Raw genomic sequence first — 17,015 nt, 5'->3', positions numbered from 1 at the left:
TGTGATTTTTCTGCATTGCTCATGGTCTTCCTTTTGATTGACAGGTGGTATTTTGCCCCTTCTGAAATGTTGATAATGGCAGAGTGAAACGTCAGTCATCCTGGGTGTCTGCATGCAGGTGCGGGTCATGGGTACTTTCTACTAGTGGCCTTGGGTTCCTGGGAAAGAAATCCTTCACGACAAGACCAAACATCAACATGTCATCTCTTGGAGAATTAAGTGACCTCCAGAGCCTTGTGTTCAGGGAGCCTAAAGGGCTGACTGCACCATTCCCATCATTCAGAGTTAACCTTGGTAGGCAAGGCAAGGAAGATTTAAGCTGAGGAAGGAAGGCTAGGGCTCCATGGGAGACTAGTACCTGATGGTATCTAACATTCATATCCAAGGTGCTATAAGGAGGCTCGGTTTCACAGAGAGTTTAAGATTTAAAAATGCACAAATATTTCATGTTTAAATGACATAGTTACAAAACTAAAGTTATCATTACTTTTTTCTTGTTTGGAGATGAGAATTCCAGTCCTATTTTCATTCTCCACTATCACAAATAGTCTTCCCCTTACATGGTTCCATCTAACACTGCTGTAATTCTAAAATGTGGATGAACAAAGGCACTTGAAACATTTAAATGTTCTGTCATTCAAAGGCTTCATTAGCTCAGTCTCTCTGCAGACTGTTAATGGGCCCTGGAGAACAATAACTCACATTGAAAACATTTTCAGGCACCCAGTGCTGCAGGGCTTGCTTGTTTCAGTGGACTTCTGTGAACTCTTATGATCATAACAATCACTTGTAAACTCCAGGATTCTAATTCCTCATCACTCCACCAAACCTGACACTTGTTGATGGGTACTCTAGAGAAGTTTTCCTGGGTCTGGTTCAAAGAAGTCATTCTAAATCAGAAAAGCATTTCTAACCAAGAGCCAGGAAGGGTAGTTTCCTGGGTTAGTTTTCAGCTTCCCTAGGCAGCATGGAGACCTGTCAGTTAACTTCTGAGTTTCAAGTGGCAATGGAAGTTGCCATTGAAACAGGCCTAACATGATAGGGAAACTAGTGATAAGGAAGTTCTTGGTATAGCTTCTTTATTTGCATACACTTCTTATTTCCACGTGAAATGTTACACAGATTCTGGCTTTAATTTGAAAGGCCTGCTGTTATGTAATTATGTGAAGGATAGTACTCACTCCTGTTGCAACTCTAATAATGTAACAGCTCATAAATGGGAGAGAATGTCTCGTAGTTTGATTTCTGCACTATGTGAGCACAAAAATTATCATTCAGCACATATGGTAAACTTAATCCCAGAATCCCTTTCAGCAGCTTTTTGGAGCTTTTTTTTTAAAGATTTATTTATTTTTGTTACGAAGTCAGATATACAGAGAGGAGGACAGACAGACAGGAAGATCGGCCATACGATGATTCACTCCCCAAGTGACCGCAGTGGCCAGTGCTGTGCTGATCCGGAGCCAGGAGCCAGGAACTTCCTCCAGATCTCCCACACAGCGGCAGGGTCCCAAGGCTTTGGACCGTCCTTGACTGCTTTCCCAGGCCACAAGCAGGTAGCTGGATGGGAAGTGGAGCTGCCAGGATTAGAACTGGCACCCAAGTCCGCAGGTCCCTGCACACAAGTGGGAGACTTGGAAGAGGCTCATGGCTCCCAACTCCAGACTGGCCCAGTTCCAGAGGGATCTGGGTGCGTTCAAGGTGAGGACTTTAGCCGCTAGGCCACGCTTCCAGACCCAGCTTTTTGGAACTTTTAAAGAACAATTTTTCAGTGGTTATTTCTCCTAGTGCCTAATCATTTCCAGGTAATAGTTCGTACTCATTAAGTGTTTGAAGCCACTAAAGTACTATTAAATGCATCACTGCAGTGGTGCATTGAATGGCAGTGAAAAGGTGGTGGCTTGTCTGTGTGACCAGCACCTGCAGGAAATGGCTTGAGCATCCCTAAGCCAAAAGGTTTTGTTAAGACAGAAGAGCTTGTTCAGCCATGGACACTTAGCCTCTTGCTGATTATCCTTTGCTGTGTTCTCACCAGGTCCAGGGACACTTGTTTTCTTAAATGGAGTCACTGAAGTGGGAATCTGAAACACTTGCCTCAGTGTTCAAAGTCAGAGTGGACACACAAGTGGATTACAAAAGTGATTTTTACAGTGTCAAGAGTGGGTCCACATTTGGGCCAATGCCATTTGGCTCCAAATGTTTCATTCCTATTTTGCATACCCATGACTGTGCCTAGCTAGCAGTGTGCCTATAGATTGGAGGTGGCTTAAAGTATGAACCTCATAAGTCGGAGAAGGTGGTATGTATTTGCCTGCTCCACTTGTAAGTTCTAATATAAGGCGGGGTGAAGGGCAATTATAATTTAAAAATTGGTTTTATTTTTGGTTCTCTGAGCAGGCACATTTTGTACTTAATTATATTGTCTATCACATTACCTTTTGCATTTTGGTAAAAATAATATAGAATAATAAAAGGATGTGATATTTCAATTGAGGTAATGTAATTCACTCTGGTCCTGGCTTTTGGATTTCATAAAATTCCCAGTAGCGTGCATTTTATTTCCACATGCTTTGGTTAGCTCACAACACCTGTGTTCCAAAAATTTTATCTGTATTAATCAGCGTATCTATCCATTCAGATGACCTTTGTATGTGGTCAGTTAGCATTTTAAAAATTCTTCAGTTATGATAGTCAGATATGTGGTCTGACATATTAATAATCTGAAAGTCTTTACCATATTTCCTTCTATTACACTTGACCATGTTAGTTGTGCAATGAGAGCCAATTGTTTATGCAGATGGCCTCAGAGGATAACCTTGCTAATTCTAATCAGGAAGCTCCCAATGTTGTAGGAGTTGACATCAGTAGAAATCCAATGTCTGCCATTTTGACGTTAACTCTCGAGAGAGAAATATTCCAAGAGGATAGTAGAGTGATTCATAAATGAGCCATCTTTGTCTTCGAGAATTTCTGTGGTAAAAAGTACTTAAATTTGAGTTCTGTTCTACGTTGGCATTTGACAAATACTATAGCAAATAAATGTTAATTAAATGGATATGGCAATAGGACTGAAGGTTAGACAGGCTGGACTAGACTTGAATTCCACATTTTTATAATCTCAAAGCCTCACTTTTGCCTTTTGTGAAACAAAGTGATAACACAACCTGGTCTGAGGACTAAATAAGATCATGAAATAATAAGAATTAGAGTGTGAGGTTTCCATGACTAATATTGAAGAGTTGGTAGAGTGTAAGGAGGAGTAGGAAGGTAGTACCATCTGGTGACTGATTGTGCCACCTTTGAAGATTACAAATCCTGGATCTGCAACCAGCACAATGATCTCAACTGTGTTAACTCCCCATTGTTGGAACAAATGGTGGAAGATTCAGTGACTTAAGACAGCAACAGATCTGGAAGCCTAGGAATACCAAGTGAGTTTTACAATGCCAGAATTGGTTCTTCGGCAGGGCTGCTTTCCCTTGGCAAGGCTACAGGAGAGTCCATTTCCTGGCTCTTTTCATCTTCTAGAAACCACCTGCACCCTTGATTTGTGGGCTGCTCCTCCTCCTCAAAGCTCCTCTCTTCCCCTTACAAAGACTCACCTGGATATCCAGGATAATCTCCTCATTTCAAAGTCCTCCACTTGATCACTTCTGCAAAGTCCCTTTTGCCGTGAAAACCAATATTTTCCCAGATTACATGCGTTTAAAATGTGGACTGTTTTTCCATCTACCTCATCATCAGACTTCACTTTTTCATCTATGCAACAGGATAAATATAATATAGTTAACTTCAGAGTTAGGACAAAAAATAAATGGAATTATCCAAGTGAAATGCTTAATTCAAAGTCTACTCACGTTCGGGCAGCACTTAAGTGCTGATTATTATTTTCACATTGAATGAAGCTCGGATCCCTTCCCACTCTACAACCCAGGCATTCGTGTCTTTGCCTCAACAGGATAATTCAAGGGCCTGGGTGATCCAAGACTGAAAGAGAAGGCAGGTTCCCACCAGCTATTCTTCCCCAACAAAATTCTTGGCAATCACCAATTTAAAACCATGGCTTTCACAAAGAGAGAGAGAGAGAGAGACTTCTTGTAGACTTTCCTTGATTTCAGACAAAATTCCCTTCAATGGTGGGTACATAACTAAGAGCCCTATGATTCACAGGAACAGATCCAGATGCAAGAAATAAGGGCTGCTTCTGTTTTTTTCTTTCCATTCTGCACTCTAGCGGTCCCAGTCATCTCTTTTCTAGGGGAAAGAATCCCTGCTGTGCAAATGCCATTGTTTAGTCCTAGAGATCTTGCAGTCATAACTTTTGGCTGCTGATACTCTGTGTCTGTTTATTTTCCATGTGGCCTATTTAATTTTGGCATCCACATTCATTAACCCCATATGCTTAACTGTGCTTCTGTTGATTAGCAGTCATCAGAATCCCTATGATGATACTGTCATTCTATAACTTATTTTGTGTTATATCAGGTTTTGCTATTTGCTACTGAGAAAAATTTAATGAGGGAAGAGAAAAATAGCATAATATTTACCTGATTATTATGTGTACGTCAAACTATATTGAAAATTTGTATAGTGTAAGTTCTCCTGTGTTCTCATTTTCAACATATGTTTATTAAGGAGTGAAACAGATTCTTTTGCAATCTAGAATATTTTTATTTGAAAGGCACATTTTACAGAGAAAAGGAGAAACAGAGAGCTCTTCCCTCTACTGAATCATTCCCCAAATGGCGGCAACAGATGGAACTGAGCTGATCCGAAGCCAGGAGACAGATTTTTCTTCTAAGTGTCCTACCTGGGTACAGGAACCCAAGATTTAGAGCCATCCTCAACTGCTTGCCCAGGCCCTAGCAGGTAGCTGGATGATAAGTGAAGCAGCTGGGACATGAGCCAGTGTTCATATGGGATGCCGGCTCTTGTAGGTGAAGGATTAGCCATTACACCACTGCACTGGCCCCACAGTCTAGAATTGTTTACATGGGAAAAATGGAACTAGAAGATAAGTTTATTTTGGTTCAAAATTTTTAATCTTTTATTTTAGAATCACTTTAAATTTGCAAAATAAAATTTGTGAGATATTAATGCAAAGAATTTCCATATATCCTTCACCCTGTTTTTCTTATTCACATCTCATACTAGAATTTTTGTCACAATTAATAAACCACCCAGTTTCCAAGATTTTTTAATCTAAATCTCTCTATTCCACCCAACCCTCTCATCCTCTAGTAATGAATATTTTGTATTCAGATTCAGTGGGGGTTTTATTGTGTGGCTGTTTTTTGTTTTGGGCTCTCACACATTGAGAACATGTTGTATTCCTCTTTCTGTGTTTGACTTGTTTTGGATTTGGAAACCTGTTCTCTTCCTGTGCTTCCGTTTGGTTCTGAATCCAGAAGCATGCATGGTAGTAATGTTGACATCTTCCCACCTACCTGCATTAGCCCTCATCTAACATATGTTCTTTAGCTTTTTTATCTCAAAAGACAATGTCCTCCCATAACCTCTGATGGTATCATGCAGGCCTGGCCTCAAGGAAAGCATGCAAGAGACCAAAAGACATTTATTGTGTCTCGTACTGAGTCAAAATTGCTCAGTCCCTTAGTGTATTTGTCATAAAACATATATTATAAAGAAAGCAACTAAATTAAAGTCAACTCTCTAGTTTTTTTCTCATGGAATTTCCATTTTTAGGGCATAAAAATTAACTTCCCATGGTGAAATGCTAAGATACATCTCAGTACCACAAAGGAAATGGAATTGAGGTCTTCTAGTGAAGAGAAACTTCTGTTCCATTGAAACATCCCAAATAAATGATCATCCCTTCCATGTTGGTTCATTCACTCACTCATCACCCTCATGCCTTTAAAAAGGCTGCTCTGCGGTCTGAGAACAGACTAAGAGGATGCACCATAAAGCTTTTCCATGTCAGGTAAAGTTCATCGATGACAAGGTTCTTTTCATTAAGGTCATCCTTAGGCAGTGCTCCTCAGTTCTCCGGAAACAGTCTGCAGACTTAGAACCTCCTATGATCATCCTTCAAAAGCACTGCTTCTTTCCCGTATCAGTGCCCTGCCCACCTAACTCTGCAATCTTTACTGAGAAGGAGGAGGGATGTGGTAGCAGCTGCTCTGATTATGAGTCCAAGCTTCTCACCAAGTTGAATCAAATCAAATGAAATCTAACAATTCTAAATGTCCTACAGAGTCTTGCACATTCTTGTCTCAGAACAAGCGGTCCCAATCTGAGTTGAAAGAACAGCTAAGAGTATTTCTTTCCAGAATAAAAGTGGTTTTCTCCCTTTGTAGGGGCATTTTATATTTCTTGAAGATTGATTCATTAGCTACCTTTGTCAGTGCGTGAGGCAAGCATATGTAAACATATGCCTTTGCCTCACCAAAGGAATTATCTTCACCCTTGGTTAAAGATTTATTTTAAAGTATGTTTTATTAGCTATACAAACATATTGCAAAGCAAGATAAGCAGTTACACCTCATGTAAAAAAAAAAAAAGCTCATGTTTGACCTCAAACAGCATCATATTTCCATTGAGCCCTATTATGCACCAGAAGCACTTGTGATGTTTGGCAAAAGTATAGGTGCCTAGCTCCGAGTCCAGACTCAATAGGTTCAACTCTTTGATAAGTTCCCTAGAGGAGTCTGATGGGCAACCACAATGGGGGGACATTGTGTTGTACACTTCAGAGCAAAGACCAGATCCCCAATTTAACACACCTAATGGTCATTACACTAAAGGAGTGAGCTCAAAACTCTTTGAAATAAAAGTGATACAGAAGCAAGTCCCAAGAGTAGATGATGATGTTCAAAGAAAAAGACAAAATCAGAGTCCCATTGTAACCACTCATTTTAGTGCTAACATTTTCCTACTGTCAGGAGCTCATCTAGATAAAATATTAAGAAATAAAAGTGAATGCAATTATGCCTTGCCTAAGGAAAGCTCTCTACATACTTTTTTTATGATATTGCAAAAAGATCAGAACTAGAATGTAAATCTGAGAACATCACATCAGAGACCTTTCTCATTAACAGAAATACAAATAGGCAGTTAGTTATATGCCACTAATAAATCAGTTAGGGAGGAAAGGAGCTCGAAATGGACCTCATTATAGTTATCAACTTTAAGGATTGCAGGAGTTGGTGATAGCTGAGCCCAGTGTTTTCCTGTCATCCACATGCAACAACATGAAGAGAAGTAAAGCATAGTAGAATCTTATCATGTTCAACATGAAGTCCACAAGTCTTAAAGAGAAGCAAAAGTAAAGCCAACATGGCTATAAACATTGTCAGACTTTCGTGGATTTGAATTGTGAAAGTTCAAATCAATGAACTCCATGATTATTTAAGTAGGAAATACTATTAAAAAGTATCAGATAAAGTAATTTCTCAAGGGAGCTGATGAGAACTGTGATGTTCCTCCATCCCCCTTTTGGCCCATTAGTCACCAAGTCTTTTTAGCCTCTATTACCAGTTTCAAAAAATCAGCTTTTGTGTTGATCTGGAGTTAGATGGCTAGTGACAAGAACCCTTAGCAACCTTGAAATTTAATAATTGAGGGAAAAGATCAAAATATATTCAATATCCTGCACTGTAAGAAAACATTTATTTGTTTGTTAGTTTGTTTGTTTGTGGGCAGTCATATTACCTGCTTGTATCTTGAGTTCTACAACTATGCTTGAGAGTAATCATGTTCCCCCAGGATTACAAAAAAAAAAAGCACTTTTGACCCTCAGAAAGTTACATAGATATAAGAGACAACTAGTTTAAACATCTACCTTTAAAACTTTTTAATCCACAAATGCAATGAAAGTATATAGTATAGATGTTGGTTAAAAGATGTGCCATGAAGGAAATAGCTTGTGAGTGTGATATTTTAATGGAAAATTAGTCTCACTATGTCAAAATACAGTTCACATTTCTTCTTCTAGTATTTTATACCCTGTACTTGGATTTACTCTTCATTTTTCACTTGTTCCCAAACTGTTTTTGCTGTATTATTTCATCCTTCCCTGTATATAGAGGCAAAGCATTGGTGCCCTCCCTGCCCAGATGTGCAATCCTTTTTAATGACTATTGGAAGTGGTGTGCCTTGGTGACCCAACCTCATATACTCCTTATTGCAGAAAAATATTTTCAAACATGAGAATACAAAGCTCTTCTCCTCCCATTCTGCAGGTGGCCTGAAAAATCACAAAGTCCAATGGCAGGTGTCTCCAAAACACTTTAATCAAGCAAAAAAAGCATAGTAGCCCTGCCCCTAGACCATCAAAGTATACGATTAACTGGATGCCTCACTTAGTCTCGTGCTGCCACACCTACCCACCCAGCTACCTGCACATTCTCCCACTCATTTCTAAGCAGCAAGTCCCTTCTTAAACTTCTGATGGTATCCATTCTCCTATAGGAAAGATCAGTATTGTCTGGACATGGCAAATGAGGCTTTTAGGATCTGATTCCTCTTCTCTGCCTTTCTCCCCCAACCACTGATTTCTAGCGATACTGATGGCCATATCCCCTATTTAAAGTCTGCACTTTATCAGGATTCCATCCAACTCTTCTTCTGTGCTTTTCCATCTGAGCAATTCCATTTATACTTTAAAACTCTGCTCATGAGTCCGTGTTCCTTTGAGGCCTGTTCCAGGTCTTCTCATAAATGAACTACTACATCTAGCAGGAGATACTTTTATTGTGGTGCATAGTATACCATATTAGAATTGTCAGAAAGATGTGTGTTCCCTTCAAGGCTGTGAGCTTATGGGCAAGGATTATGTCTTATTAATCTTTGCATCTCAAAAAACTAGTGGAGTGTCTGAAAAATGACAGCTACTTGATAGATATTTTTAACTAAATGAATTGGACTGATTCTTACACGTGAAAACAAAATATGTCCCATATAACTTGTGAAACTGAACTCTGGTAAAGGAAACCTCTGACAGGGCTCATTATTTATTTATCGCTGTTGGCTCTTTTTATACTTTTACATTTATATAATGTTCTTGAAAAATTCTAAAGTTGTAAGCATCACATCTACATAAAGGAGCACAGGAGCTGGCCAAAGCAGGCCTGCCAGCGAGTCCCGTTTCTTGTAACATATATTAGTGTCACCATAGATGGATTTTTTTTCTCCTTCACCTCCTCTGCATGACTTTGGGCAACTGCTGTTCTACTGGAAGGCATGAAAAGCAGTGCTCCTTGACAGTTTCCATTATTTCAGAAGCAAAACTGCTCTGAGCAAATGTACACAGTTCTCCTCCCAAAGGTTGCGCTCTCCTCTGTGTGTTTTTAACATTTGCCTATTTATTTAAAAGGCAAAGTTACAGAGAGAGATCTCCTTTCTGCTGGTCCACTCCCCAGCTGACCTCAAAAACAGGAGTTGAACTGGTCCAAAGCCAAAAGTCAAGACTTCTGGTCGCCCATGTGGTACAGGAGTCCAAGTACTTGGGTTCAAGTATTTCTGCTGCTTTCCCAGGCACATTAACGGGGAGCTGGATTGAAAGTAGAGATTGTAGTGAAGCATTACAATCCTGCTGATTCTACTTCAATTGGAAACCAAGGAACCCACCCTGCTGGTCCTACTTATTGCATTCACAAGCTTATTTTATGTGAGAATCCTTCTGTCAAGCCAGTGTAACCTATGAACTGTTGTGACTGTGATCAATGAGTAATGAGTCAATATTCTCTATTTAATCTAACAGTGCAGCTCCCCAAGAAACTCTGGAATTAAAATGAAAAGTATGTTATTTCTCCTTTTACATTTATAACTATGTTCTATGATCCCTATTATTGCAGTCATGAGATTTTCCTTCTTTTCCTCATAAGGTACATATTTTACTTAGAAGTGAGAATTAAAATACCTACTGTGTAATTTATGATGGTTTTTGGTGAGTTAATTAAAATGATGATGTATACATACACAAAAACTAGAACAGCGTATTTTTTTTCGTCTTTTTCAACTTCTTTGTCATGAACATGATTCAGCTATAAAAATGTAGATTGTGGTTAATATGAGACAGTTACTCTTATCATATAATTAAGCCTTGAAACTAATACAAGTTGATTTTTACTTTTTTATGATTCAGATTATATAAATATAATTGAGAATCCAGTTCATACAAAACAAATTAAGCTCTTGATTTTCTCTTTTCCCTCTTTCCTAATTTTTTCCCTTTCACTCATTTATTCAATAAATACTGCCTGGCTATATCATGTTTTGATTGGATTTTTACTAAGCTCCATTTACAATTTGAAATTTGCGAGGTTGCTATCTATAAAACCCCTATAGAGAGATGTGTTTAAAAATCAACTAATAAAGGAGATGTCAGCACAATGGCTAGTGAGTAATACAGACAGTGTGTGGACTTAGACACCAATCTTTACCTCGCTGACATTTTCAGCCAGGACTCTCCAGTCTGCCCTCCTTTGTGATTTATTTTTAATGGTTCTTTTCGTCTCATTCCAGCAAACAGATACAGAAACACATCACTAGTTCTACTCCCTCTCTTATTGCTTCCACTCTACTGGGGAGCCCTTGAAAGAAAAATGGAAATCTATAGTCTTATTATTTTGTGAATGTCAGATTATTATCGCCCATTTCCTCTAGAGTATAGATGATGGGCTGATGGAAATCAGGAATTTTTTCTCCAGATCTCCATATATCAACCGTACTTGCATATTCAAAGTCATAAAAAGAGAATACCTTAGCCATGTTCAGCAGTGAATTGCTACCCAGCTGAGGGAGCTTCACGAATAACTCCACTCCTCAACCAGTATTGAGGCCAGGCACTGAGTACATTACCTAATCCATTGTGAATTCATGGGCTATTTTCTCCTGACTATACCTAAGATTGTTCTATGTCTTTCTTTTGCTTCCTTGCATATGGGGGAAATTTTCAGTTCTAGAGGCCACTGGTGCAGATCCTCGACCAATGACCATTATTCTTTTCAGCAGTGTAACTTTTCTTGCATCCTCGGATGAATCATTGTGTGCATAGCCAGTTGCCTTTGGAGCTAGTTGTGTGAAATTTGTTCGCAAGAACTAACTTTCTTTCATGTTCACATTTTTCTTTCCACTTTACACCTACAATGACTGCATTGTACTTTCATTGCTTTGGTACTTTCTGAGGAAGTGTGGTACACTACAAGCTTAGTGTAGTCATTGGATGATAGAAGGCACTCAAGGAATGTGTGTTGAATGAATACTCAGCATTGAGAGAAAGGCGTTATATACCGTGAAGGCTTCAAAGAGAAGCACCAATCCCAGAAAATCACAAAGTAAGAGATGATCGTTGAGGAAGACACACATATAGTGAGACTTGAAAGGTGATTACAAGTTGGCAAGGCACAAAGAGAGTGCAATCCAGTTAGATAAGGAGCATGAACAAAGAGCAAGCAGTGCTCATCAGAACTATGCATGCAGCCATACCTTTTTTTTTTTTTAACGAAATGCAAGTTTTTTTTAAAGATTTTTTTTTATTATTTTTATTACAAAGTCAGATATACAGAGGAGGAGAGACAGAGAGGAAGATCTTCCGTCCGATGATTCACTCCCCAAGTGAGCCACAACGGGCCAGTCCGCGCCGATCCGATGCCGGGAACCAGGAACCTCTTCCGGGTCTCCCACACGGGTGCAGGGTCCCAGTGCTCTGGGCAGTCCTCGACTGCCTTCCCAGGCCACAAGCAGGGCGCTGGATGGGAAGTGGAGCTGCTGGGATTAGCACCGGCGCCCATATGGGATCCCGGGGCATTCAAGGCGAGGACTTTAGCTGCTAGGCCACGCCGCTGGGATCCCATACCTTTTAACAGTGCCTGACACTCAGGATGGAAGTCATAGTAGTTTACATATCTGCATTGTGTGTGTAAATGAGAAGACGCTTTCATTTTTAAAAATTGAGTTACATACAATAAAACACTGTCTGTCAACCTATCGAGTGCTTGGTATTTAGCCCCAAATGTCTGCATAACTAAACAACTTTCTCGAGTATTAACTGCTAGCATTTAACAGTTATTTTTAAGATAGTTCCAACACAGACAGTAGCATGGTTAAGGAGAGAAATGTGAACCTTAACACCTTGCATAAAATTATTAAAGAGTTTTCAAAAACTTGCCAGTGTCTAAATTGATATTTTGAGTGGCAGAGGAACTACAAGCTATAGAATGAAATATGAGTCTTAAAGTCCAGTACTCCACACCTCCTGTTCATCATACCCAGGAGACCTCAGCCTCCTCATCAGCTGAATATCCACAATATCTGCTTTCTAAAACTGAAGGAAGAATTGTACAGGAATTGAATCATCTTATGGACAGAAAATAGTTGCATTTCTATAGATCACAAAGTCAGTTGCTGTTATTGTCATCTTTTACTTAGACAATAAAAATGTCATAAGCCTTCTAATAACCAAACATTATATATGGAAAGCAGATTATGCAATGACTTAGTGAAGCAATGCCCTTTTTCACATACCCTATTTTAAATTATTTTTCTCAAGTTTGTGGCAAAAATCACTGAAATGTGTTTACAAAGGAATGGTTATCTGCCTCATTAGCATGAGAATAATGTGCGTTATTACCATTTTGTCTCACAGAATGATTGAAGATAGTGGGAAAAAAGGAAATACCATGGCAGAGAGAAGACAGCTGTTTGCAGAGATGAGTAAGTATGGAAAGTTCAAGGAACACATTGTGGTTTCCCATTGAGTACTTGGGGAAAGAATCAGCTACTCATTTTTATATTGCTGTTTTTCCTCAAAATACTAAATTCCTTGCATGGCAAGTGTATTTGAACATTTTTGCCTCATATTACTTGAGAGTTAAATTATTCAGTGATTCATTGTAATTGGTTATTAGGCTGTTGCTAAACTTAAATAACAATAAAAACTCATAAATATAATTTTTAAACTTAATAAAATTACCTTAAATAAAAATAAAAATAAAATAGAAAAAAAAAAAACAAGAAGGCAGGAAGGCAGGCAGGAAAAAGTAGATAGTCACAGAGAGAGAATTGTGAACTACTCGTTCAAATTCCATTCATCTCCTCATGCTATCAGTGTCCAGGAGATTGTAGACACCAAACAAAATCCGGACCTGAACATCATCTGCTTTCCTGCAAAATGATGTCCTTTGTTTATATGGGAAAGAGGCTTTGTGCATAATTACTGAAACCAAACTGCCACAGGAAGTGACCAATCAAGGGTGGTAACACCAACAGTAATAAGAATTCGCCACAGCAGTGAAACATTGAGAGGAGTGAACCCAGTTAGATTTCCTAAAATACGCTGTAAGGGACCCTCAGGAGAGCAGGTCAGGACTGCCACCACATGGGTTACAATCCACTGCAGATATTGCCACTGCTTAGTGTCTTCTCTGTCACTACTGATTTCCATATTGCTGGGGAAACTTGCTAGGAGTTTTCTTATTCCCAGGGGACCAGGTGGCCTCCTCACATTTAGCCCGCATGCACACAGGAAGAATATATTTACTGATTCCAGTGGAGAAGTTATTAAATAAAGATAATTGGCTTGTGTTAGTTGCAGGTTTGCTATATAATTGGTTGGAAGTGTCTTTTTACTTCTCATTAGTAAAGAAAAAGAACTCGATGTGAAGGAAGTGTTGTAACAAACATCTCAAATTAAATACTGAAGAGAAGAAAGTACTATTCTCTTCTGGTCCTTTTATCTATCTGTTTTGCAGAAAGAATGAGCAGGAGTGAGATGTAAGCCTTTTTCCCTGAGAAAGCAGTAGACAAAGTTAGGTTTCTACTGAAGACTGGAAGTGATTGGCAAGAATGAGTGTCACTACAGATAAAGGAAAATCCCAGACAGTAAAATTCATATTTTCTTTTATAATTTCCCAATAATCTAATGGCACCAACATGATGTTAGAACTAATAAAGAAGAAAGTTAGGATGCTCCTTGTGTTTTCCACTTAGATGACTAGCATTTTTCTGAGAGTCTTAACCAAGACCTCTACTTCACTAAGTCATGTTTGCAACTGTATCTTTACTACTGGCATGCTTACCTGGAATTGTGACCTTTTGAAGATACAGATCTACAAGAGTAAGTAACCTGGGTACTGCTTGCCAACACCCCCGTCAGATTGGAGGAATGAATTTTAGTAACTTAATACTTGGCATGCCCCCACACCCAGGACTGATGCAGTTGGGATGCTGGGTGTGGCTTCTTCCTTTCTCTCTCTCCTTCCCCCAAGATACAGGAAGAAAAAAAAACTGAAAACAATCTTATCCACTTTCTCCTGTTCCTCAACCCTTCCTGCCCTAATCAGTTGTCCACGTGGGTATGCATCCTTCTCAATTATGTAAACTCCATCAAAAATAATATTTAAAAAAATATTCTGCATGGAGACCGCAGTTAGTGGTAATGAATTCTATATATATCAAAAGCCTGAAAGAATTGAGTCTAGCATCCTAACCATAAAAAAATAGGTTGATGAAATGATAAACATGTTGATTCATTTGATCAAGTCTTCCTACAGTGTATACACAGATCAAAACAAGGGATTACACCAGAAAAAAAGTACAGATTATTATGTGCCAATTCAAAAATAAACATTTTAAGTAAAAAAATGGAGGATAGTAAGAAGATAACGGGAGAAAAATGAAGAAGATGTCTGGAGAAGAAACAGCTCATTTACTGCTTACTCATCTAAGCAAGACTCAGAAGCAGCAGACATCAAACAGACAAGAGGACATCAAGAGTCAGTTTCCCATCAGAGACAGGAAAAAATGTTCATTATAAAAAAGTAAAATCTGCATTTATCATTGGAATGCTAAGGACCATCAGCCAGAATTTAAGAATTTTAATAATGTGCTTATAATTTTGTAAATTCTGAGTTTAAGAATATCAGTTCTTCACCAGATGCAGTGCCAGACACAAATAAATATATGTGTTACAAATGCCTGTCAAAACAGTCCAACTCAAAGAAAGGTCACCATCACATGACACTTTTCTTTAAGTAAGAAAGAATGAGGAAAACTGTACATTCATTTTCGAACTATCCTCTCATAGAAACTTCACAGGTTGTCATCCAACTTTATTAACGTTTTTGAGGTCTCCTGATTAGCAATCAGAATACTTAATTAAGCAAGTCAAGTAAGTGTCTTTCTTCACTGAAGACTCAGGCGTTGGGTAAAAATACTCAAACATGTCTGACCATAGTAAGTCATCAATTTAAGCATGGTGTTTAACACTAAGTAAGATGCATCTACTGTATGTGGGAGTCTGCTGGATGAAGGGAATGGGCTAGTTTCCAACAGAAAACCTGATTTTGATAGGCAAATTATCATATAAAAGAGAAAATATCACAGACAATATGTTAAATGGTTGAAAAACAAGTTTGGATTATCCTACGTCAGGACATCAAGGAAAAGGAAATTGGTGTCAAAAATACTGAGGGAAGTGACTGAGAAAGTACTGGAGGGCTTTAGAGAGTTGGGACTCCATCAATGAGCCTAACCCTTCCTAATGTTTATTGATTGTTGCTATCCAAATACTGGACTCCTGTCATCTCACCACGACTGGGAGACGGAGGCAGTCTCCTTCAGTGGTTATCTTACAAAGGGCTGGTTTTTAGGTCCTTGGAAAAAAAAGCATTCCTGAACTGTAAAACTGACAAAAGACAGACAGATTTGTATCTCAAAAGAGCAAACAAAGAATTTAAAATGGAAGGATGAATGGGAAGTAAACAGGTAGAAAAATTAAGAAAGGAAAAGAGAGAAAGAGATGGGGTAACACAGGAGAGAATTAAAAAGGTGGTCTTCAGAAAAAGAAAAAATAGGACTTGCATATGATTACAGTGTGAACATCAGAACTTCTTAACTGAGTCATTTCTTTCATCTTTGGTGTTTTCTTCAAACTATGAGACTAGAGGTGATGGCACAATTGCATCAAGTTGCCATAAATGAACTTGCTTTGAGTGTAAAACGTTTCAAATAAACACAGAAGCAGTGGAAATGGTATTTATCTCTACTCTTAACTGTTTTCCTCAAGTCCTCAGGGTATTATTTTGAAAAACTCTAAAATCCCCAAATTTCAGACATGATTTTTAAAAATATAGCCATTATCTGTGATTTTGAAAAAACAATGAAAAAGATACTGCAAAATAAGTGATGCAAAAATCCTATATTCATGCTTTATTTAAAAAAACAAGAGGAAATATGGATTCTTTAGACTCTAGGGTATGAACCTGATATGAATTTCATGACAAAATGATTTTTTCAGATCATGGGGAAACTGGTGATAATTCTTAGCATTTCAACATGCTAAGGACAAGGATTGCTCTCCTATTTCCATATTTATTTAAATTTTTTATTTTAGTAAGGAATGGAGTCAATTAATTTCCTTTGTAGTAAGACTAATAGATTAAGAAAATGCTGTCAGATACAAATTATCCTGAATTTCAACAAGATGTTGACAGTTTCTTAGGTTCTGCACATATCAAACAACTATGGGCTGAGTCACTGCACAATCCGGTAAATGTATTGGCAGTTTCGTAATCACATCCACTGGCATAATAAATGGATACAACATTGCCTGTAAATGGAATTAAGTTCATGATCTATCAAGCCATAGGGAAAAATAATATTGTAATCAAGGTAGATAAGCAAAACACAAATCTCAGTTCAGCTATTTTTGATCTCAGAACTCATTATGGAGGCTGTAGTTACTACTCACAATGTCTGTGAAAGGCAATGTGATCCTGAATCTGAAAAGCTGCAGTTTATTGCTCACTACATCCCCTTTAACAGCCAGGGTTTATATCACCAGGTGTGAAAAACTACACACATAGGAAACATTTACAGTCCTTTAGGACTGTTCTCTATTCCTGAACAAACTATAGGGTAGGTTGACTCCTTGCAGTGAAAGCATGGGAGACCATGGTCAGTGTGCGTCTATCCTTAGGTATCACTTCTGCGTCCCTCTTTGCTCTATCCCTGGGGAAACTCCATTGTAGAAATGCCCCCACTTCCCCATG

General features: G+C 38.5%; 1 protein-coding gene across 25 annotated transcripts in view; it reads left to right on the top strand.

Moving 5' to 3' along the window:
* DTNA (dystrobrevin alpha) overlaps positions 1-17,015 on the top strand; it is a 217,264-nt gene that overhangs the window by 93,417 nt on the left and 106,832 nt on the right. For 24 of the 25 annotated variants that reach the window (XM_058677185.1, XM_058677181.1, XM_058677186.1 and 21 more), the window contains one exon: positions 12,611-12,678. In XM_058677185.1, the coding sequence (XP_058533168.1) occupies positions 12,612-12,678 (67 nt within the window). In that variant the 5' untranslated portion in view covers position 12,611. Of the gene's footprint in view, positions 1-12,608; positions 12,679-17,015 lie in introns of those variants that run through there. The other variant, XM_058677205.1, reaches the window with a different exon arrangement.

This window comes from Ochotona princeps, chromosome 18 (assembly GCF_030435755.1).
Source record: "Ochotona princeps isolate mOchPri1 chromosome 18, mOchPri1.hap1, whole genome shotgun sequence".
Classification (NCBI taxonomy): domain Eukaryota; kingdom Metazoa; phylum Chordata; class Mammalia; order Lagomorpha; family Ochotonidae; genus Ochotona; species Ochotona princeps.
This window is presented reverse-complemented; position numbering and strand designations above follow the sequence as displayed.